At 42.9% G+C, this 23,250-nt stretch overlaps 1 protein-coding gene across 3 annotated transcripts; it reads right to left on the bottom strand.

Moving 5' to 3' along the window:
* Window positions 1-638: 638 nt before the first annotated feature.
* LOC139373120 (kelch-like ECH-associated protein 1a) lies at window positions 639-21,814 on the bottom strand. 3 transcript variants are annotated; one of them, XM_071113244.1, is made up of 13 exons: window positions 21,165-21,814; window positions 14,222-14,776; window positions 13,753-13,998; window positions 13,328-13,527; window positions 12,983-13,139; window positions 4,126-4,218; window positions 3,845-3,991; window positions 3,652-3,761; window positions 3,367-3,496; window positions 3,074-3,270; window positions 1,908-2,113; window positions 1,627-1,803; window positions 639-1,476 (listed from the first exon to the last, which is right to left on the bottom strand). In XM_071113244.1, exons 3-13 carry the CDS (start codon window positions 13,960-13,962, stop codon window positions 1,301-1,303), a joined length of 1,803 nt encoding a protein of 600 aa, XP_070969345.1. In that variant the 5' UTR covers window positions 13,963-13,998; window positions 14,222-14,776; window positions 21,165-21,814; the 3' UTR covers window positions 639-1,300. The 3 variants fall into 3 exon arrangements, with proteins under 3 accessions (XP_070969345.1, XP_070969344.1, XP_070969342.1); XM_071113243.1 differs by having other exon boundaries at window positions 13,753-13,963; window positions 21,474-21,583; XM_071113241.1 differs by having other exon boundaries at window positions 13,753-13,963; window positions 21,165-21,529.
* Between the last annotated feature and the right edge of the window lie 1,436 nt (window positions 21,815-23,250).

Genomic DNA, 23,250 nt, shown 5'->3' with positions numbered 1-23,250 from the left:
GTTGCCGGTGATGTCTGGTGAAGACCTGCCTTACAACAGGCCTACAAGCCCTCAGTCCAGCCTCTCTCAGCCTATTGCAGACAGTCTGAGCACTGATGGAGGGATTGTGCATTCCTGGTGTAACTCAGGCAGTTGTTGTTGCCATCCTGTATCTGTCCCGCAGGTGTGATGTTCGGATGTACCGATCCTGTGCATGTCTCGTTACACGTGGTCTGCCAATGCGAGGACGATCAGCTGTCCGTCCTGTCTCCCGGTAGCACCGTCGTAGGCGTCTCACAGTACGGACATTGCAATTTATTGCCCTGGCCACATCTGCAGTCCTCATGCCTCCTTGCAGCATGCCTAAGGCACGTTCATGCAGATGAGCAGGGGCCCTGGGCATCTTTCTTTTGGTGTTTTTCAGAGTCAGTAGAAAGGCCTCTTTCGTGTCCTAGGTTTTCATGACTGTGACCTTAATTGCTAACCGTCTGTAAACTGTTAGTGTCTTAACGACCATTCCACAGGTGCATGTTCATTAATTGTTTATGGTTCATTGAACAAGCATGGGAAACAGTGTTTAAACCCTTTACAATGGAGATCTGTGGTTATTTGGATTTTTAAGAATTATCTTTGAAAGACAGTGTCTTGAAAAAGGGACGTTTCTTTTTTTGATGAGTTTACATACAAATTTATTCACATGGTGATGTTTCTATTAGCTGGTTAAAAACACAAACTGTTTGTTCTTAACATTTGAAAATGGCTCTTAAATTCACTGTGATTCCAGTCAGTTGGGTCTTTGTAGCCGAAAGATCTTACTCTAACCTCATGATGTACCCTTGGAATGTGTAATGGCTGCTGTTGTCGAAATAAGTAATGTCAGTCTTGTAAAGTGTTCCTTAAATTTAAGTTGATAGATTTAAAAATAAATTGTTACCAATGCAATTGTCTTCTGTTTGGGAGTGACAGCCCATTTAGTGATTCAGGCAATGTGTCTTATAATGGCATCATACGAAGGTTCATGCCCATTCTAGTATTCTAATTCCTAACTCTTTGTCTGTAGCACCCTAATAATGGTGAGGTCACTTTGAAGTCATTGTGAGGTCACTTCCTCCCCCTGGTCCACTTTCTACTGACTCCACATATTAGAATGATCAGAACAGACATTCCTGAATAATGCAAACTTTGTGGCTTTGGATAAAAGTGATCTAAGAGCTTTGTACTTTCTACTCATTCTAATTCTACTGCAACAAGTCCTGCTCTGCCGCCATGTTGAGTCAAATATAAAAAGAGTTATGATGAGTCATGTCTCCTCGCTCTAACTCTATGTCACTTCCTCTTCTTCTTCCTCCTCGGGCAGGTTGCCGGGGCAGGGCTCCATTGTTACTGCGACGGCCATTCCGCTGCGTCCTAGCAACATGTCGGTGATGGACGTCCACTGGTTGGTGTCAGGGCAGTAACTCTCAACACTGGACAGAAACCCTGTGGAGTTAAAACCACCTGGAGGCAGGAGGGAGGGAGGACGAGGGATGGAAGGGCAGAGAGAGGGAAACAGGATGGGTGAATCCAAGGCTCAGTAGGAGCAACGTGGTATCTGGTTCTAAAGTTGGCCAAACTCTCCAGAGAGATGGCATGTTTCTCCAGGCTCACCCAGTATGAAGATGCGTCCCTGGTAGATGGTGACCCCGTGAGCGCTGCGGCAGTGCTGCATGGAGGCCACTGGCTCCCACACATCTCTGGTTACACTGTACCTCTCCATGGAGCTGAGCTGGGTATGACCGTCATACCCTCCTACTGCATACAGGTATGAGTCCACACACACCACACCTACACACACACACGAGGGAGAAACAGAGAGAGAGAGACATTATCCACACACCTTGACAGGTGTGTATATACATACACACACACACACACATACACATTCTCACCTAGTCCACTGCGTACAGTGGTCATGGGGGCCAGTTGGTGCCAGGTGTTGGAATCGGGGTGGAACCTCTCTGCTGTGTTCCAGCGGTTCTGGCCGTCGAACCCCCCCACCACGTACAGAGACCCCTCGCAACCTGCTACCCCCGCCCCCAGACGGGCTACTGACATGGGGCTCACAAACACCCAGCGGTTCGCCTCTGGGTCATACCTGGCAGAGAGCGAGAGAGAGAGAGAGAGAGAGAGAATTTATGGTTGTTATTGTCTTAAAGCTGTAATATGTAACTTTTTGGGCGTCCCGACCAATTTTACATAGAAATGTGACTTAAAGAAAGAACGTCTAAGAAGCAGTAGATCTGTTCTATGTGCGTTATTTCTATGCTTCCCATTCTTAAGTTTTGCTTTTTGAATCTTTTACTTTGGGTTTCGTACACCAACGTCAAACAGCTGAAAATACAATATTTTTGGTTATGGAAAAGATATTTCACAGAGGTTAAGATGGTTCAAAGATTCTCTACACTATACTTGCTTGTTTTGTCACATACATTGAAATGAGGCAAACTATTAGAAATTGTGTGATTTCTGCATAGTGCAATGCTCATTTTCATTGTTATCATCATGACCTGAGTGCATGGGACTGTAGGTGCTATGCTATCAGAGTGTGAGTTAGATAGTATAATTAACGTATTGTATAGGAGCCAGGTAACTTACAGTGGATTAAGATAAAGCTACGTACTTTGTGAGGTGTCTAGTAACACGTTTTGTGGGAGGATAGGAGAGCAGCTGAGAGGAGAGGCAAGGGTGGATGGATGGAAGAAGGGAAGGAAGATATTAAAAAAAAGGCAGGTAGGACACATCTCGGAGGTATTCTATCAGAGCCACGGGTCCTGTAATGACATTCCGCTGAAGATGATTTCCTACCTTTTAGCCGCTCAGCAGCGAGTTGTGAAGCATTCCCAACCGGATTGACATTCCTTGGAAGCAGGTACCAACACAGCCGGACCAAAGGCTGTCACACTAATTAGTCCCCCACCTCGGGCTCAGGAATTCCTACATTATCTTGGGGAATTTACACTACATCTCACTCTCTTTCTGCTCTCTCTCCTCTTTCTGTATTCTCTCCTCTACCCCCCCCCCCCTTCTCCTCACTATTTCTCTCCCCCCTCCTCACCTCTCCACAGTGTTATGATGTGTGGACCCCTGGGACCCCCCCACGGCGTAAATGCTCCCGTCCACCACAGCCACCCCCACCCTGTTCCTGGGGGTGTTGAGGGAGGCGTGCTGGCTCCACTGATTGGTCATGGGATTGTAGCAGCACAGGGAACTGGACTCAGTGTTGTTCTGTAGGGACAGGTTCCTGCCTCCCACCTGAGGAGGAGGGAGAGAGGGAGGGATGAAGAGGGGGAGGGGTTAGATAGACAGACAAGGCTGTAAAAAGCAAGGTGTGTGGGTGCGTTCGTGTACCGTGTAGAGCAGGCCAAACAGCACACAGGAGCCCAGGCCACTGCAGGGAGAGCCCATGTCAGCTAGCTTCAGCCAGATGTTCCTACCAGGGTCATAGGCCTCCATAGAAGACAGAGAGTGCTGCCGATACCTGGGATGGAACACAGGAGGATCAGACAGTACATAACCATAATAAGATTATATCATCATATCCTATCATCCAATTATCTCATTGTATTGTATCGTGTCCTACGCTCTCCTATCCTACGACACCCCACACCATCCCATCATATGTTTGTAGACTACCCTCCGGCTACGTAGATAAGCTGCGTTCCACGGTGAGGCGCAGGGGGGAGGGGCTTCCTCAACGCCATTTCCTGGAATATCTTAGACAGGAAGTCTCTACAGGAGTTGGCCTGGAATGAAGGAACATATCAATCAATCCCAGCAGCCGGTCATAGATGAATAGACGACATAGGTTTCATAGACAGGGACTTGCCTTGCTGAGGATGGGGCAGGACTGGAGCTGTATCTTGATGAACTTGGGAGGCAGAGCGTAGACGTGGAGAGCATTGAGGAGGGCGTGGAGATACGGAGCTCTGCTCTCCACGTCCCATCGTACCCAGTCTGTACAAGCCTTGTACACCTGACATCAAGGGGCTCATGGTCAAACTTTGGCAGGCGGTTATCTTGATTTTCACATAGAAATATGCATATAAGTGAAGTATATATACACCTCAGGATAAACAATGTATAATAGAATATAAATCAAATCCATACCTCTGACTCACAGAGCACCTTGAGGCTGTCCTGGCTGATGAGCTCCAACAGCTGACAGTGAGACAGACTGAAGAACTCCTCCTCTTTGGTTACCTGGGGTAGGGACAAATAGACACATAGTCAACACGCGTCACATGCTCACACACACAAACACAATCCGTCAATAAGGCATTTCTATGTCTGACTACGGACACTGTTTTTGTCTATAGGGAACAGGTGACGTCAGGGGACCCTTCACCAAACAACAGTTGCAAACTTCTCATGGTCTTATACAACATTGACTTTTTAATGACGTGTCTCTTGTACACGTACTGCTTAACTGAGCTGTGTGTATATAAGGAGGGGGTCTGAGCCTCATAAAGTGCATCATATCTGAAGAGGTATTGTTTCAGAATGAGGGGTGCTGTAGCTCTGCTGGTGTTGCTGTTCTGTCTGTCTGGACTCAGGAGGAGAGTGGAGGGTGTTCTGTCTGTCTGGGGCATGGACTCAGGAGGAGAGTGGAGGGTGTTCTGTCTGTCTGGGGTATGGACTCAGGAGGAGAGTGGAGAGTGTTCTGTCTGTCTGGGGCATGGACTCAGGAGGAGAGTGGAGAGTGTTCTGTCTGTCTGGGGCATGGACTCAGGAGGAGAGTGGAGGGTGTTCTGTCTGTCTGGGGTATGGACTCAGGAGGAGAGTGGAGGGTGTTCTGTCTGTCTGTGGTATGGACTCAGGAGGAGAGTGGAGGGTGTTCTGTCTGTCTGGGGTATGGACTCAGGAGGAGAGTGGAGGGTGTTCTGTCTGTCTGGGGCATGGACTCAGGAGGAGAGTGGAGGGTGTTCTGTCTGTCTGGGGTATGGACTCAGGAGGAGAGTGGAGGGTGTTCTGTCTGTCTGGGGAATGGACTCAGGAGGAGAGTGGAGGGTGTTCTGTCTGTCTGGGGAATGGACTCAGGAGGAGAGTGGAGGGTGTTCTGTCTGTCTGGGGCATGGACTCAGGAGGAAAGTGGAGGGGACAGAGAGAGTGACATCACTCAACAGGGACACAGTGCAGGGAGAGAGAGCAGGGTAAGTGAGGTTCAGATGGAGAGACGACCAACGAACAGACCACCACCCCCCCTGACATCTGGACCGAGATGAAGGAGCTGAGAGACATAGTGCACAACCTGGGAACCATCGTGGTGGAGCAGAGAGAGAAGCAAAGTAACATGGAGGTCAGACTGACAGCCAATGAGGCTGAGGTATAGAAACACAGTGGTGGACCTTAGAAGCCACCATGGGGAAGATGAAGATTAAAGGACACAGGTGATTTAACAGGTATGGTTGTAAAGGTGTAAATTGAAGGGACTAAGTCAATCACAGCGTCCCACTGTTTATAATGATTTGAAGAAGGGTTAACATTGTTTCATGTTGGATGTAAAGTTACTGGTGACTCTTAGTGTGAATTTATGTCTGTGGTTTTCAGGCCTGGAGGCCAGACTTAGTGCCAGTGAGAGCTGACGAGGTCAGCTGCAGTTATTGTAAAACGGATGTGAACAACATTGATTTTGAGTTGGGGATCAGTTCATTTCACTAAATCTACATTGCTGCAGAATTCACTGTTGCACAAGTATAATGTATTAAATACAATTGATAACCTGTGAACCATAAAATACACTGTCATTTGCACTCTGTGATTGTGAATAGAAGAATGATGTAATTGTATCAATATATTCAAGTAATTCTACCGTTTTCTCTCCTGTGTTCATGGGCACACCAAAAGTGGCCTTCTCTGCTGGTTTGAGCCACAATGGACCTGTAGGCCCCTTCAATAATGTCACCACCCCGGTCTACACCAGAGTCATCACCAATATCAGCAAGGCCTACAACCCAACCATACAGACTGTTTTTGACTGACTTTAGTCTAGGAGTTCAAGCTATATTTATTTGTATTTATTTTTTTATGTTTATTTAACTAGGTAAGCTAGTTGAGAACAAGTTCTCATTTGCAACTGGGACCTGGCCAAGATAGTGTAATTCGCGCAATTCGACACAAACAACAACACAGAGTTATAAATGGAATAAACAAAACATACAGTCAATAATACAGTAGAACAAAAGAAAACAAAAAGTCTATATACAGTGAGTGCACATGAGGTAAGTTAAGGAAATAAATAGGCCATGGTGGTGAAGTAATTACAATATAGCAATTAAACACGGGAATGGTAGATCGGCAGAAGATGAATGTGTAGGTAGAGATACTGGGGTGCAAAGAAGCAAAATAAATAAATAAATAAATGCCAGTATGGGGATGAGGCAGGTAGATAGATGGGCTGTTTACAGATGGGCTATGTACAGGTGCAGTGATCTGTAAACTGCTCTGACAGCTGGTGCTTAAAGCTAGTGAGGGAGATGTGAGTCTCCAGCTTCAGAGATTTTTGCAATTCGTCCAAGTCATGGGCAGCAGAAAACTGGAAGGAAAGACGACCAAAGGAGGAATTGGCTTTGGGGGTGAGATATACCTGCTGGAGTGCGTGCTACGAGTGGGTGCTGCTATGGTGACCAGTGAGCTGAGATAAGGCGGGGCTTTACCTAGCAGAGACTTGTAGATAACCTGTAGCCAGTGGGTTTGGCGACGAGTACGAAGCGAGGGCCAACCAACGAGAGCGCACAGGTCGCAATGGTGGGTAGTATATGGGGCTTTGGTGACAAAACAGATGGCACTGTGATAGACTGCATCCAGTTTGTTGAGTAGAGTGTTGGAGGCTATTTTATAGATGACATCACCAAAGTCGAGGATCGGTAGGATGGTCAGTTTTACGAGGGTATGTTTGGCAGCATGAGTGAAGGATGCTTTGTTGCGATATAGGAAGCCGATTCTAGATTTAATTTTGGATTGGAGATGCTTAATGTGAGTCTGGAAGGAGAGTGTACAGTCTAACCAGACACCCAGGTATTTGTAGTTGTCCATGTATTCTAAGTCAGAGCCGTCCAGAGTAGTGATGCTGGACGGGCGAGCAGGTGCGGGCAGTGATCGATTGAATAGCATGCATTTAGTTTTATTTGCGTTTAAGAGCAGTTGGAGGCCACGGAAAGAGAGTTGTATGGCATTGAAGCTCGTCTGGAGGTTAGTTAACACAGTGTCCAAGGAGGGGCCAGAAGTATACAGAATGGTGTCGTCTGCGTAGAGGTGGATCAGAGAATCACCAGCAGCAAGAGCAACATCATTGATGTATACAGAGAAGAGAGTCGGTCCGAGAATTTAACCCTGTGGCACACCCATAGAGACTGTCAGAGGTCCGGACAACAGGCCCTCCGATTTGACACACTGAACTCTATCAGAGAAGTAGTTGGTAAACCAGGCGAGGCAATCATTTGAGAAACCAAGGCTGTCGAGTCTGCCAATAAGAATGTTCTGATTGACAGAGTCGAAAGCCTTGGCCAGGTCGATGAATACGGCTGCACAGTAATGTCTCTTATCGATGGCGGTTATGATGTCGTTTAGAACCTTGAACGTGGCTGAGGTGCACCCATGACCAGCTCTGAAACCAGATTGCATAGCAGAGAAGGTATGGTGGGATTCGAAATGGTCAGTAATCTGTTTGTTAACTTGGCTTTCGAAGACCTTAGAAAGACAGAGTAGGATAGATATAGATCTGTAGCAGTTTGTGTCTAGAGTGTCACCCCCTTTGAAGAGGGGGATGACCGCGGCAGCTTTCCAATCTTTGGGAATCTCAGACGATACGATAGAGAGGTTGAACAGGCTAGTAATAGGGGTTGCAACAATTTCGGCAGATAATTTTAGAAGGTGAGGGTCCAGATTGTCTAGCCCGGCTGATTTGAAGGGGTCCAGATTTTGCAGCTCTTTCAGAACATCAGCTATCTGGATTTGGGTAAAGGAGAAATGGTGGGGGCTTGGGTGGGTTGCTGTGGAGGGTGCCGGGCAGTTGACCGGTGTAGGGGTAGCCATGTGGAAAGCATGGCCAGCCGTAGAGAAATGCTTATTGAAATTCTCAATTATAGTGGATTTATCGGTGGTGACAGTGTTTCCTAGCATCAGAGCAGTGGGCAGCTGGGAGGAGGTGCTCTTATTCTCCATGGACTTTATAGTGTCCCAGAACCTTTTTGAGTTTGTACTACAGGATGCAAAGCTTGCCTTAGAAAAGCTAACTGCCTGTGTATATTTGTTCCTAACTTCCCTGAAAAGTTGCATATCACGGGGGCTATTCGATGCTAATGCAGAACGCCACAGGATGTTTTTGTGCTGGTCAAGGGCAGACAGATCTGGAGTGAACCAAGGACTATATCTATTCCTAGTTCTACATTTTTTGAGAGGGGCAAGCTTATTTAAGATGGTGAGGAAGGCACTTTTAAAGAATAGTCAGGCATGATCTACTGACGGGATGAGGTCAAATTCATTCCGGTATACCCCGGCCAGGTTGATCAGAAAGGCCAGGGAGCGTTTGACAGTGATGAGGGGCGGTCGTTTGGTCGCAGAACCATTATGGATACAGGCAATGAGGCAGTGATCGCTGAGATCTTGATTGAAAACAGCAGAGGTGTATTTGGAGGGCAAGTTAGTTAGGATGACATCTATGAGGGTGCCCGTGTTTACTGATTTGGGGTTGTACCTGGTAGGTTCATTGATCATTTGTGTGAGATTGAGGGCATCAAGCTTAGTTTGTAGGATGGCCGGGGTGTTAAGCATGTCCCAGTTTAGGTCACTTAGTAGAACAAGCTCAGAAGATAGATGGGGGGCAATCAATTCACATATAGTATCGAGGGCACAGCTGGGGGCAGAGGGAGGTCTATAGCAAGCGGCAACAGTGAGAGACTTTTTGGTGGTTTTCCTAAGCCAGGATTCAGACACGGCTAAGACATCTGGGTTGGCAGAGTGTGCTAAAGCAGTGAGTAAAACAAACTAAGGGAGTAGGCTTCTAATGTTAACATGCAAGAAACCAAGGCTTTATTAAAGAATGTATGCAAAATGTTCTTGTCCTCTGCTCCAGGTATCTCCACACCACCAGTAAGAGGAGTCTACTACTTGAGATTCCCTGCCATGAACAACTTTTCCATTGCTTTTAGAAAGTATTCACACCCCTATACTTTTTCCACATTTTGTTGTGTTACGGCCTGAATAAAAATGCAATTTTGTTTGTAGAACATTGAAAATCTGAAATGTCTTGAGTCAATAAGTAATCAACCCCTTCTTTATGGCAAGCCTAAATAAGTTCAGGTGTAAAACTGTGCTTAACAAGTCACATAATCATTTGCATGGACTCACTCTGTGACCACTAACATTGAGTAGCTGCTGCCAACATACTGACTCAAATCTCTAGCCACTTTAATAATAAAAAATTGGATGTAATGAATGTATCACTAGTCACTTTAAACAATGCCACTTTATATAATATTTACATACCCTACAATACTCATCTCATATGTATATACACTGTACTCTATATCATCTACTGTATTTTGCCTATGCCATTCGGCCACCGCTCATCCATATATTTATATGTACATAATCTTATTAATTAATTAACTCTTGTGTGTATAAGGTAGTTGTTGTGAAATTGTTAGATTACTCGTTAGATATTACTGCATGGTCGGAACTAGAAGCACAAGCATTTCACTACACTCGCATTAACATCTGCTAACAATGTGTATGTGACCAATAAAATGTGATTTGATTTGATCAATAATAGTGTTTAACATGATTTTTGAATGACTACCTCATCTCTGTACGGCACACATACAATTATCTGTAAGATCCCTCAATCGAAAAAAAGTGAATTTCAAGCACAGATTCAACCACAAAGACCAGGGAGGTTTCTAATGCTCCTAAAGAAGTGCACCACTTGGTAGATGTGTAAAAATAAAAAAGCAGGTGCTGAATATCACTTTGAGCATGGTGAAGTAATTAATTAGGCTTTGGATGGTGTACCAATACACCCGGTTACTACAAAGATATATGTGTCCTTCCTAACTCAGTTGCCAGAGAGGAAGGAAATTGCTCAGGGGTTTCACCATAAAACCAATGGTGATTTTTAACAGTTACAGAGTTTAATGGAAGTGATATGAGAAAACTGAGGATGGATCAACAGCATTATAGTGACTCCACAATATTAACCTAAATGACAGAGTGAAAAAGGGGAGCCTGTACAGAATAAAAAATATTCCAAAACATGTATTCCTTTTGCAATAAGGCACTTAAGGAATACTGCAAAACATGTGGCAAAGAAATGTACTTTTTATCCTGAATACAAAGCATTGTGTTTGTGGCAAATCATCACTCTTCATATTTTCATGCATGGTGGTGGCATCCTCATGTTATGGGTATGCTTGTCATCAGCAAGGACTAGGTTGTTTTTTAGGATAAAAAGAAACGGAATAGAGCTAAGCACAGGCAAAATCCTAGAGGAAAATCTGGTTCAGTCTTCTTTTCAACAGACACTGGGAGACAAATTCCCCTTTCAGCAGGACAATAACCTAAACCACAAGGCCAAATTTACACTGGAGTTGTTTACCAAGATGACATTGAATGTTCCTGTTTTGGCTTAAATCGGCTTGAAAATCTATGGCAAGATTTGAAATTGGCTTTCTAGCAATGATCAACAACCAACTTGACAGTGCTTGAAGAACCTTTTCAAAATAACAAAATGGGCAAATATTGTACAATCCAGGTGTGGAAAGCTCTTAGAGACTTACCCCAAAAGACTTATAGCTGTAATCACTGCCAAAGGTGATTCTAACATGTATTCTCTCAGGGGGGTGGATACTTATCTAATCAAGATATGTGTTTCATTTTTAATATATATTTTTTAAATAAATGTTAGAATTATTCTTCCACTTTGACAGAGTATTTTGTGTAGATCGTTTACCAAAAATGACCATTAAATCAAATTGAAACACACTTTAACAACAAAATGTGGAAAAAGTCAAGGGGTGTGAATATTTTCTGAAGGCACTGTACATGTACAAGAAAGGTCAGAGAATCCTGTATAATTACGACTTCAAGCCTGACGATAAGCATAAGCACATTTCTAATGCTTTCACTCTAGAACTGATGAAGGGTGTATATACTGTGTACATGTGCAACCCTACATTGTGGAAGCTCTGGGATTCCTACCAAAACCATTACCCATTCAGTGGTGTCATGATGTTGGCCTGGGGGTAGGTTTATGACAGTCATAAATACCTCTTCCCCCCTTTTTCCTCTCTCTACCCTACTGAGGTTACATTTGCAAAACCCTTGGTTAACATAGAGATTCTTGGAACCTCAGAAGGTGGGGTGGACATGAACTATATTCTGGTAATCCGACCAATTGAACATATGCGGTGGTACCTAATGAATATGATGTCAGTTCGGTTGTTATCTGAGAAATTCTCATCAATGATAAGATGACATAAACTCTACAGTGGAAAGTCTACACATCAGAGTTATCGGATTCACATGGAATTGTTGTTCAATTTAAATGTTTGAATATAAAATTATTGGTGAAGAGATGAAATGTAATGTTAGCTTCCAAATGAGAGATTTGGGTTTTCATAAGGTTAGGGCTCTGCTCAATCAGTGGCCCGCCCCTGTGAAGAGACATGGGTTATAAAACTTTTCAGACACAGCCTTCTCGCTCCACTAAATAAAGCCTTGACGAAAATATAACCTCCTGTTCTGAGGATGTGAGGACGACGGTCCAATGTCAGAATGGTTCAGATAATAACTACAGAACGAAGCCAACATCAGCGTGAGCTTTGGCTGCGAATAGTATGAAATTTGAACTCTTATTCACTACAGAAGTGATACCTCCTAGCCGTTGAGTTAGCAACAGCAGCTGCAAACGAGGGTTAGGAAGGAACAGACAGAGTATCCCGTCTATCACACAACAACGTTACTACAACGTATCCAATTGACCACCAGAGACATTCTTCAAAGGACAAAGGACTCGGTTTGGCAACACGGCCTTCCATCTACCACCAACCTACTGAAGCGCAGCTCAGAGTAAATATTTATTGCATTTTCCTTTTCCATATGGGCGGTAATTTAGAATGCATAAGATACTGTATTTACGATGGCACAGCTTCTTCCTTTGTTACTTAGTCTTCCCGCTCTTTCACTCAAACCCAGCCCCTTTTCTTTTGTGTAACAAGCTGTCATATCTGTTCCGCCCACTAGGGACGTTTACCTTTATGACGTAATTTGTAATCAAATTATGATTAATTATGTGTATGTGTAATTCTGTGTGATTTGTTAGGTATTTAGTAAATAAATAATTAAACACAATTTTGTATTGCTGATTCAACTTGTTAGCCAGGGTTCATGAAGATAACCAAGAATTTACAACTTTCAGATGAGACTGAATTAAGGTGACGATTAATATTGACTGCTATTGATGTAAAATATTACTAGGTCTTTAAGAGTTTATTCGGAAGATAACATCTCTATAAATATTCTGTCGTGGTGCCCGACTCTCTAGTTAATTACATTTACATGATTAGCTCAATCAGGTAATATTAATTACGGAGAAATTATTTTATGGAATAGCATGTCATATCACTTAATCTGGCATAGCCAAAGACTTCCTGCTCTTCACAGTGTGAAAACATCAGAGATGCTGTAATGGTCTCTAAAAGTCTGTATGTCAGGGCCTCTTGGTTCTTCTAACGTCTATCAACAAAAGGCAAAATCGTCTTTGTCTCGTTGATGTTTTATAGTCTTTATGACATCGTGCTAAAATAGCTCATGTGTACAGCAATATGACAGCTGCTTGACAGACAGCAACATTATTTTGGCCCAAATCCAACCCACATCTGAAAGGTTACTTCAGGTCACTTCAGACACATAGCCAGCCATATTGGCTACATTATGTGAATGAGATACAAAGTGTGTGTGTGGTTCCTACCTCGTTGAAGTGTGTGTTGATGTACTCGCGGCTCCTCAGGTGCAGCTCGGTGCAGCCAATCTCCTCAGCGAACCGAGCGATGCCGATCACGTTGGCAGGCTCCAAGTTTTTAGTGAGGTAGTCACAGCAAGCCTTAGCCACGTCTTCTATCTGGTACCTGACACACACACACACACACACACACACACACACACACACACACACACACACACACATCTGTTCAATGAGGTAGTCACAACACGCCTTAAAAGGTACAGAAGGATTCATCATATAAGACACCAGGAAGAACTTTATATGTAAACCATCTTCCAGTCAAATTATTTATGTCACCACATAGACTCATACCTCATAGCGGCCAGTAGGAGGTGGAGCACACACTTCTCCCCCACGGTGATGCGTGAGGTGTAGGCAAAGTCAATGAGCCTCCCTACCACCAAGGGGCAGACATCACGTAGCGTCACCTCAGAGGCGTGGCACTCCTTAAAGCTGCTGGTGAACATGGCTTTGAAGTATGGGCTGCAGGACGCCAGCACCACTTTATGCACCTGAGGTTGGGAGGGGAGGCGTGGCCAATCTTATACATGTGGGTGGGGTGAAGGCTTTTACTCCAACCAAGCAGTAAAACACATGATTCAACTAAGAAAGTATTTTACAGCCTTTTGCTTTGATAAGCAAACCCCCAGGGTACTGCACGAGGATAACGCTGTATTTTACAGTCAAGTATCACCTTATACAGCTTTATAAGTAGGAACAAAGAGCAGCCCTCTCACCTTGAAGTCAACGGTCGTGTCCTTATAGGTGACGTGTAGGGTGATGTCACACAGCATCTCGTGCCTTCTGAAGTCCTCCATGGCCTGCAGGGCTCTGGAGGGGTGGGTCTCTATGGTGTAGTCCAGGTACCCAGACCCCCGCATCGACGGCACCGCGATGGCAGAGAAATCTGCATCCCTAGTGAGGCGCTTCTTCCTGGGGCACAACATCCTGACCGATGGGGGGGGGGGGGGGGGGGGGGGGGTCTGTCTTAGAGACGGATTAATCAATCAATGGACTAAGTATAGATTTTCCCTGAATCCCCCAAGTCGACTTTTGCACCCGATTAATCCTTATTGAATGATTGTAACACAGTGCATAGTGCATAGTCACTCAACGCGTGATACTTATCAATACTTATACTACTAAACGTTCCACGCAGTATCTGTTATTACAAATCAAAGTCCTACACAAGTAACACCCACGTACCCCTCCGTTTGTCCGATTTGATGATTATAACTTCCATCCATCACTATTGGCAGTATTTCCTCCAGAGTCAATGTGTTGATAATATGTTCACCTCTCTAGCATAGCTATCTAGTGACTAGCCTGTTACAACACACACATCCTCAACGCTAGTCAGTCAGATATCACAGAAAAAAACAGTCATGTCGCTGAGATTACTGATTTCACCCAAAGACTTCTAGTTCAGCCCAGCAATTCCATATTCAGTCCAGAGATTCCAATTTTAGTCCAGAAATGCCTAAATTAGTCTGTGATATTTCAGCTTTTGGTCCTGATATTCCTGGTTTAAGAACTATTCCTATTTAGTCCATGGAATTCTAGTTTAGTCCAGAGGTTCCATCTTTAGAGCAGATATTCCTGATTTAGTCCATGAGATTCCAGCTTGGTCCTTTGGTGTTGGGCTTCTAGTTCTGGAGTTCAGGAATGAATCATTGGTTGGCAATTCTTCACTTTTTGTCCTCTAAATCCACCACGTCCAAGATAGATGACATCAGGGATGATCTGGCGGCTTCTGTTTGTCTGGGAGCAAATTAAGACAATATAGTCATTAGGAGAGGCAGCATGTGTGTATCCAATGGAGTGTGTATATCAAATGTGTTAAACCCCCCCCCCACACACACACACACACACACACACACACACACACACACTGGATGGAACTTTGTGTAAAGATGAATTGTGACCATGGTTGACCAATGACCATGATGACCAATGACCATGGTTGTTGTCATAATTGTAATTCTGCTACAAATGTTTTGAGCTTGTAACATATCCTTTAAAATTAACTTTGGCATACCTAATGAATAGAACACAGCATTGGTGACACCCCTGTCTCTAAAACAAATGGTTTTCACCTCTTAAACTTTTGGAAATGAAGCTGTTCTGCTCGTAAAATGATGACCAACTTTACCCTCTTCATGTACACTGAACAAAAATATAAAACGCAGCATGCAACAATTTCAACCATTTTACTGAATTACAGTTGATGAAAGGAAATCAGTCAATTGAAATGAATTAATCAGGCCCTAACCTATGGATTTCACATGACTGGGTATACAGATATGTTGGTATGTTGGTCACAGATATAGTTGAAGTCGGAAGTTTACATACACTTAGGTTGGAGTCATTAAAACTCGTTTTTTCAACCACTCCACAAATTTATTGTTAACAAACTATAGTTTTGGCAAGTTGGTTAGGACATCTACTTTGTGCATGTGATTTTTCCAACAATTATTTACAGACAGATTATTTCCCTTATAATTCACTGTATCACAATTCCAGTGGGTCAGAAGTTTACATACACTAAGTTGACTGTGCCTTTAAACAGCTTGGAAAATTCCAGAAAATAATGTCATGGCTTTAGAAGCTTCTGATAGGCTAATTGATATAATTTTAGTCAATTGGAGGTGTACCTGTGGATGTATTTCAAGGCCTACCTTCAAACTCAGTGCCTCTTTGCTTGACATCATGGGAAAATCCTAAATCAAATCAAATTAAATCAAATCTGAGCCAAGACCTCAGAATTTTTTTTGTAAAAGGTACCACGTTCATCTGTACAAACAATAGTACGTAAGTATAAACACCATGGGACCACGCAGTCATCATACAGTTTATCACAGTGCCATCCGTTTTGTCACTAAAGCACCTTATACCACCCACCACTGCGACTTGTATGCTCTAGTCGGCTGGCCCTCGCTACATATTCGTCGCCAGACCCACTGGCTCCAGGTCATCTACAAGTCCATGCTAGGTAAAGCTCCGCCTTATCTCAGTTCACTGGTTACGATGGCAACACCCATCCGTAGCACGCGCTCCAGCAGGTGTATCTCACTGATCATCCCTAAAGCCAACACCTCATTTGGCCGCCTTTCGTTCCAGTTCTCTGCTGCCTGTGATTGGAACGAATTGCAAAAATCGCTGAAGTTGGAGACTTTTATCTCCCTCACCAACTTCAAACATCTGCTATCTGAGCAGCTAACCGATCGCTGCAGCTGTACATAGTCTATTGGTAAATAGCCCACCCATTTTCACCTACCTCATCCCCATACTGTTTTTATTTATTTATTTTTCTGCTCTTTTGCACACCAATATCTCTACCTTTACATAACCATCTGATCATTTATCACTCCAGTGTTAATCTGCATAATTGTAATTATTTGCCTACCTTCTCATGCCTTTTGCACACAATGTATATATAGACTCCCCTTTTTTCTACTGTGTTATTGACTTGTTAATTGTTTACTCCATGTGTAACTCTGTGTTGTCTGTTCACACTGCTATGCCTTATCTTGGCCAGGTCGCAGTTGCAAATGAGAACTTGTTCTCAACTAGCCTACCTGGTTAAATAAAGGTGAAATAAAAAAATAAATTAAAAAAAATACCGCTCAGGAAGGAGATGCGTTCTGTCTCCTAGAGATGAACGTACTTTGGTGCGAAAAGTGCAAATCAATCCTAGAACAACAGCAAAGGACCTTGTGAAGATGCTGGAGGAAACAGGTACAAAAGTATCTATATCCACAGTAAAACGAGTCCTATATCAACATAACCTGAAAGGCCACTCATCAAGGAAGAAGCCACTGCTCCATAACTGCCATAAAAAAACAAGACTACGGTTTGCAACTGCACATGGGGACAAAGATGCTACTTTTTGGAGAAATGTCCTCTGGTCTGATGAAACAAATATAGAACTGTTTGGCCACAATGACCATCCTTATGTTTGGAGGAACAAGGGGGAGGCTTGCAAGCCGAAGAACACCATCCCAACCGTGAAGCACTGGGGTGGCAGCATCATGTTGTGGGGGTGCTTTGCTGCAGGAGGGACTGGTGCACTTCCCAAAATAGATGGCATCATGAAGAAGGGAAATTATATGGATATATTGAAGCACCATCACAAGACATCAGTCAGGAAGTTAAAGCTTGGTAGCAAATGGGTCTTCCAAATGGACACTGTTGCCACAATACTTCCAAAGTTGTGGCAAAATGGCTTAAGGACAACAAAGTCAAGGTATTGCAGTGGCCCTCACAAAGCCCTGACTTCAATCCCATAGAAAGTTTGAGGGCAGAACTGAAAAAGCGTGTTCGAGCAAGGAGGCCTACAAACCTTACTCAGTTACACCAACTCTGTCAGGAGGAATGGGCCAAAATTCACCCAACTTATTGTGGGAAGCTTGTGGAATTCTACCTGAAACGTTTGACCTAAGTTAAGCAATTTAAAGGCAATGCTACCAAATACTAATTGAGTGTATGTAAACTTCTGACCCACTGGGAATGTGATGAAAGAATTAAAAGCTGAAATAAATCATTCTCTCCACTATTATTCTGACATTTCAGTCTTAAAATTCTGACAGACAGTCTTAAAATAAAGTGGTGATCCTTACTGATCTAAGACGGGGAATTTTAACTAGGATTAAATGTCAGGAATTGTGAAAAACTAAGTTTAAATGTATTTTGCTATGGTGTGCGTAAACCGCTGACTTCAATTGTACCTTAACAAAAAGGAGGGAGGGGTCGTGGATCAGAAAACCAGTCAGTATCCGGTGTGAACTCCATTTGCCTCATGCAGCGCGACACATCTCCTTCGCATAAAGTTGATCAGGCTGTTGATTTTGGCCTGTGGAATGTAGTCCCACTTCTCTTAAATGGCTGTACGAAGTTGCTGGATATTGGCGGGAACTGGAACACGCTGTCGTACACGTCAATCCAGAGGATCCCAAACATCCTCAATGGGTGACATGTCTCGTGAGTATGCAGGCTATGGAAGAACTGGACAAATTCTCTGAAACGACAGCTCTGGTGGACATTCCTGCAGTCAGCATGCCAATTGAATGCTCCCTCAAAACATGAGACATCTGTGTCATTTTGCTGTGTGACAAAACTGCACATTTTAGAGTGGCCTTTTATTGTCCTCAGCACAAGGTGCACCTGTGTAATGACTATACTGTTTAATCAGCTTCTTGATATGCCACACCTGTCAGGTGGATGGATTATCTTGGCAAAGGAGAAATTGTCACTAACAGGGATGTAAACAAATTTGTGCATAAAATTTGAGAGAAATACGTTTTTTGTGCGTATGGATTTTTTTTTAAATATTTTATTTCAAGCTCATGAAAGATGAAACCAACACTTTACATGCTGCGATTATATTTATGTTCAGTATGAATATTAAAAATTGCTATTGGTTAAACTATATGAGAACCTCGAGCATAGTTTCACTTCCTTATGGCTTATAAATAGAAGACAAACAGTCATACCAGAACTTACATAGATAGGCCTAGTGTGGTGTGTGTCACCCTAAAGCTAGCCTGATCACAAGTCACAAGACCTAAACCCACCAGCCAGGAGAGAGAGTGGGGAGAGAGAGCGAAAGGGGGGAAGGAAAGAGAGGGGATGGAAAGAGTGTGGTGAATGGCAAAAAGAGGGAGGGGATAGAAAAAGAGGGGGAGTGAGGAGGAGGAGAAAGAGAGAGTCTTTCATATTCAACCCCCCTACCTCCTATAAAGGTCCATTGTCCTGAGCTGTGTCCCCTGGTACTGAACTCCTGATCTGGATTAAGGGGTTTTAACACACCAAAACTAACCCTGTCGACACAGCAAATGTACAGTCCACAGCACACAGAGTGAGAATCTGCAGAACTTCAACTACTGAAACAAAGTTACACCGCTAACATACAGTACCAGTCAAAAGTTTGGACACACTTACTCACTCAAAGGTTTTTCTTTATTTTTACTATTTTCTATATTGTAGAATAATAGTGAAGATGTCAAAACTATGAAATAGCACACATGGAATCATGTAGGAACCAAAAAAGTGTTAAACAACTCTAAATATATTTTATATTTGAGATTCTTCAAAGTAGTCAACCTTTGCCTTGATTGACAGCTTTGCACACTCTTGGCACTCTCTCACCACACTAGGCCTATGTAAGTTCTGGTATGACTGTTTGTCTTCATGTGGAATGCTTTTCCAACAGTCTTGAAGGAGTTCCCACATATGCTGAGCGAATGCCAAGAGTGTGCAAAGCTGTCATCAAGACAAAGGGTTGCTACTTTGAAGAATCTCAAATATAAAATATACTTCGATTTGTTTAACACTTTTTTGGTTACTACATCATTCCATATGTGTTATTTCATAGTGTTGATGTCTTCGTTATTATTTAACAATGTAGAAAATAGTACAAATAGGGGAGAAACCTTAAATGAGTAGGTGTGTCCAAACTTTTGAATGGTACAGTATATGCTATACAATGTAACAAATACTAGTTGAAACTAAGATGCAGTTTTACAGCACACACTGTTCAAACACTGTGACAGTATCCAAAAGTCAACCATTAACAGAACAGTGGGTGTGTCCACTTGCAACAGAACCAACAAGAACACACAGTGCTGTTCTATCACTGAGGGTTGCATCTCAATACTTTGAAGTGGCTTCCTCTCCTCAGCTCATCCCCTTCATCATTTAACAACCTGACTAGAGGCATTTAACTAGGCTACCCTGCCTAGTGGTTAGAGTGTTGGACTAGTAACCGGAAGGTTGCAAGTTCAAACCCCTGAGCTGACAAGGTACAAATCTGTCGTTCTGACCCTGAACAGGCAGTTAACCCACTGTTCCTAGGCCGTCATTGAAAATAAGAATTTGTTCTTAACTGAATTGCCTAGTTAAATAAAGGTAAATAATATGAATATATTTACAACATGGTATTTGTTATGTCATAGCCTGACACTACAGTATTCACGCAATGCTGCTTGACACCGTTATCCATGTCAATAAAATCATTTCAGGCTAGAGGTTATATGCTGAGCAACCAAACATGGTCAGAAAATTCTAAATTAACTGCCAATAAATAAGTTCTCAATTGTTTAACTTCAGTTCAATTGGATGAGGATAATGTTAAATTATTTCATAACAGGATGTGCGGATATACAGTACACACACACAACAGAGCAGAGGCCTGTTTCAACATTATGACTAATGAGAAGGTGGTTCTGACCAGACAGGTGACTCACTACAACACTTATAGAATAGGATTGTTTGTGTGTGTGTGTGTGTGTGTGTGTCACTATTTTGCACTGTCATAAGGTATCTGGCACAGACATATTTGACTACAAAGAAAAAAATGTTTTTCCAAGAACATAAAAGTCAACATACAAGTCAAGTCAAACAATGATTAGACAATATATCAAACCATAGGCCCTAAAGCTGAACAGGGCTACTGAACCCAGTTGTGACATAATAACTTCCTATGCAGGGGAAGGGTTCAACTCTGTTCACTGGAACAACTGATAAGGTGCACATAATCTGAAACCACTCAAGAGTGTACTAATAATGCTGATGACAGCATGCATGCCAACATGCAAATCCAATACCTTTATCTTGTTTATGTTCATTCATAATCATGACTCACTCCATAAATCAGCTATATTCATGTTATAGATAAACGTATTCCCTTGAGATTGTCGTTATTTATACTTATCAGAATGTTTATATAGACTCTCAAACGCATAACTTTCTCTACATTTTTCTCTGCCTCAAGGGCCCCCTACGGGCTTGAGCACAGGGGCTTCAGACCCCGTAAGCACCTGCATTAATCAGCCTCTGAATACGCACTATGCAGCTGTTGCAAGAGCTCATTTTCACTGGTAGCAAAAAACAACGACTGATAGGCAGCTTAAACGTCTTCAATTAAACCATTATTGCAATGCAATTCAACGTCAGGTTTCCAGGCAAGTTTAGATTGAGATATATGAGCGGGAGTTAGTCATATGTGGCGCTCATCTGCTTCTTAATCAGTTTTCACTTCCTTTTCGACTGCAGTGCATTCAACAACAATAGGACATGTCAAAAGTAAAATATTACACACATCAGACCCTGATGTAGCCTAGCCTATATGCTCAAATCAGTAGATACTCACCTCCCCTGCTATATTATATTTTAGGCTACAGGGATTTATTCCAAAATAGTAGTTTCCATCTAGTGTTCTTTTCGCGGTTAAGGACACAGAAAACAATGTGGCTACGACACATTCGGCTCACTGATTGTCAGTATGGAAATCAGGTTGTCAAACTGCGAACGCAGTTGTCCTTTGATGACGCAACCGCGTAGACCTTATTTCGGCACAAAAACAAAACTTGCCACTTCACTTTTAAATGACATCGCACCTATTGAATAAAACGAGTGACTTCTTTCGGATACAATTTAGACACACCCAGATGCACAATACCTTGTTTGAAGCTGGCTCCTGTGCTGTGTGCGCCTGAACGCTGCGCGTTTCGCATTGACGTGGGGCATTCACATCACAGTAGATGCATTATATGCGCGCTGCGCGATTTCTACATCACCATGACTTAGCAACTTCAACTTCATAGCAGCATAGCCCCGCTGCACAACTTCATTACTGACACCCGACAAGTCGGCAAGTACGCACAAAACAACAATAACAACATTCCAAGAAATTAACCCGATTACCCGACGATTATAACGCAAAATACGCCAACCCAGCGCAGTTCAGCGTGGCTTGTAGACTATCTATGACATCAGACATTTATACGCTAAAAACAAATCAACGCCCACATACTAAGGTCCTAAACAGTTTGTTTGAGTCATAAATAAATATAGTGCACCAGGCCTATTCAATTAAACAGGCAGTACCTCATACTGAAAGTCAAATAGATCACGAAGGGTATGTGTGTGTGTGTGTGTGTGTGTGTGTGTGTGTGTGCAAGGTCAGCAGTTTATGAACAAAGAAACTGTACACATTGCTATGTGGATATGGGGATGCGTAGTTTGATGGAACCGTATCATCAGAACATTCTGGGTGGTGTCACATTCTGATGTGGAGGAATCTGGCGGAACGGTTTAATGGAACACCATGTCGTTTGCTTGCATGCATTTCCCCTAAGAATTACAGCCACATTCTCGACCTAGTGGTTGTGGATCCGTAAACGGTTCGTTCAATCAACGATTTCTTAATATGCATGATAGGATCACTAATAAACGTAGCGTGTGTGATTATGTATATGTACATAAACCCCTGTCTGTATCTGTAATTATAACGTCATTACAGAGCATAGTGAAAGGATTGTGGGCAGGTGACCTGTGGGCAGGCGTGTGTGCGTGTTTTATTTTTATGAACAGTGCTGATAGGAGAAAGTAAAGTGAAACTACCATGACACAGTAACACAGCGGTATGGCTGCATCTCAATCTATCTGAAGAGGATTCCTTTCTTAGTCTTCCTCTCCTCGTTTCGTTTTCTTCATCTGCACGTATGTGAAATTATTGGACAGTTGAAAGCAAATACCTACTTTATTTATAATATCCCTCCCCATTTCTAATCTTAATGTAGGTGTTTATTATTCCTTATTTATTATAAGCTGACAAACAATGAAAACTGTTTATCCCACATTGGTTCAACCAGTGTGTGCAAAGTGGGATTTATGACAATTTCCTCTGAGAGCCACATACACTGAGTGTACAAAACATTAGGAACACCGTCCTAATATTGAGTTGCACCCCCGTTTGCCCTCAGAACAGCCTCAATTCATTGTGGCATGGACAAAACAAAGTGTCGAAAGCGTTCCACAGGGATACTGGCCCATGTTGACTCCAATGCTTCCCACAGTTGTCTTGTTGGCTGGATGTCCTTTGAGTGGTGGACCATTCTTGATACACACAGGAAACTGTTGAGTGTGAAAAACCCAGCAGCACTGCAGTTCTTGGCACACTCAAACCCAGTGGTGTAAAGTACTTAAGTAAAACATACTTGAAAGTACTACTTGAATAGTTTTGGGGGGTATCTGTACTTTACATTACTATTTATATTTTTGGCAACTTTTACTTTTACTTCACTACATTGCTAATGAAAGTAATGTACTTTTGACTCCATACATTTTCACTGACACCCAAAAGTACTCGTTACATTTTGACTGGAAAATGGTCCAATTCACACACTTATCAAGAGAACATCCCTGGTTATCCCTATTGCCTCTAAGTACATTTT

The sequence above is a fragment of the Oncorhynchus clarkii genome, chromosome 18, assembly GCF_045791955.1.
Source record: "Oncorhynchus clarkii lewisi isolate Uvic-CL-2024 chromosome 18, UVic_Ocla_1.0, whole genome shotgun sequence".
Taxonomy (NCBI): Eukaryota; Metazoa; Chordata; class Actinopteri; order Salmoniformes; family Salmonidae; genus Oncorhynchus; species Oncorhynchus clarkii.
This window is presented reverse-complemented; position numbering and strand designations above follow the sequence as displayed.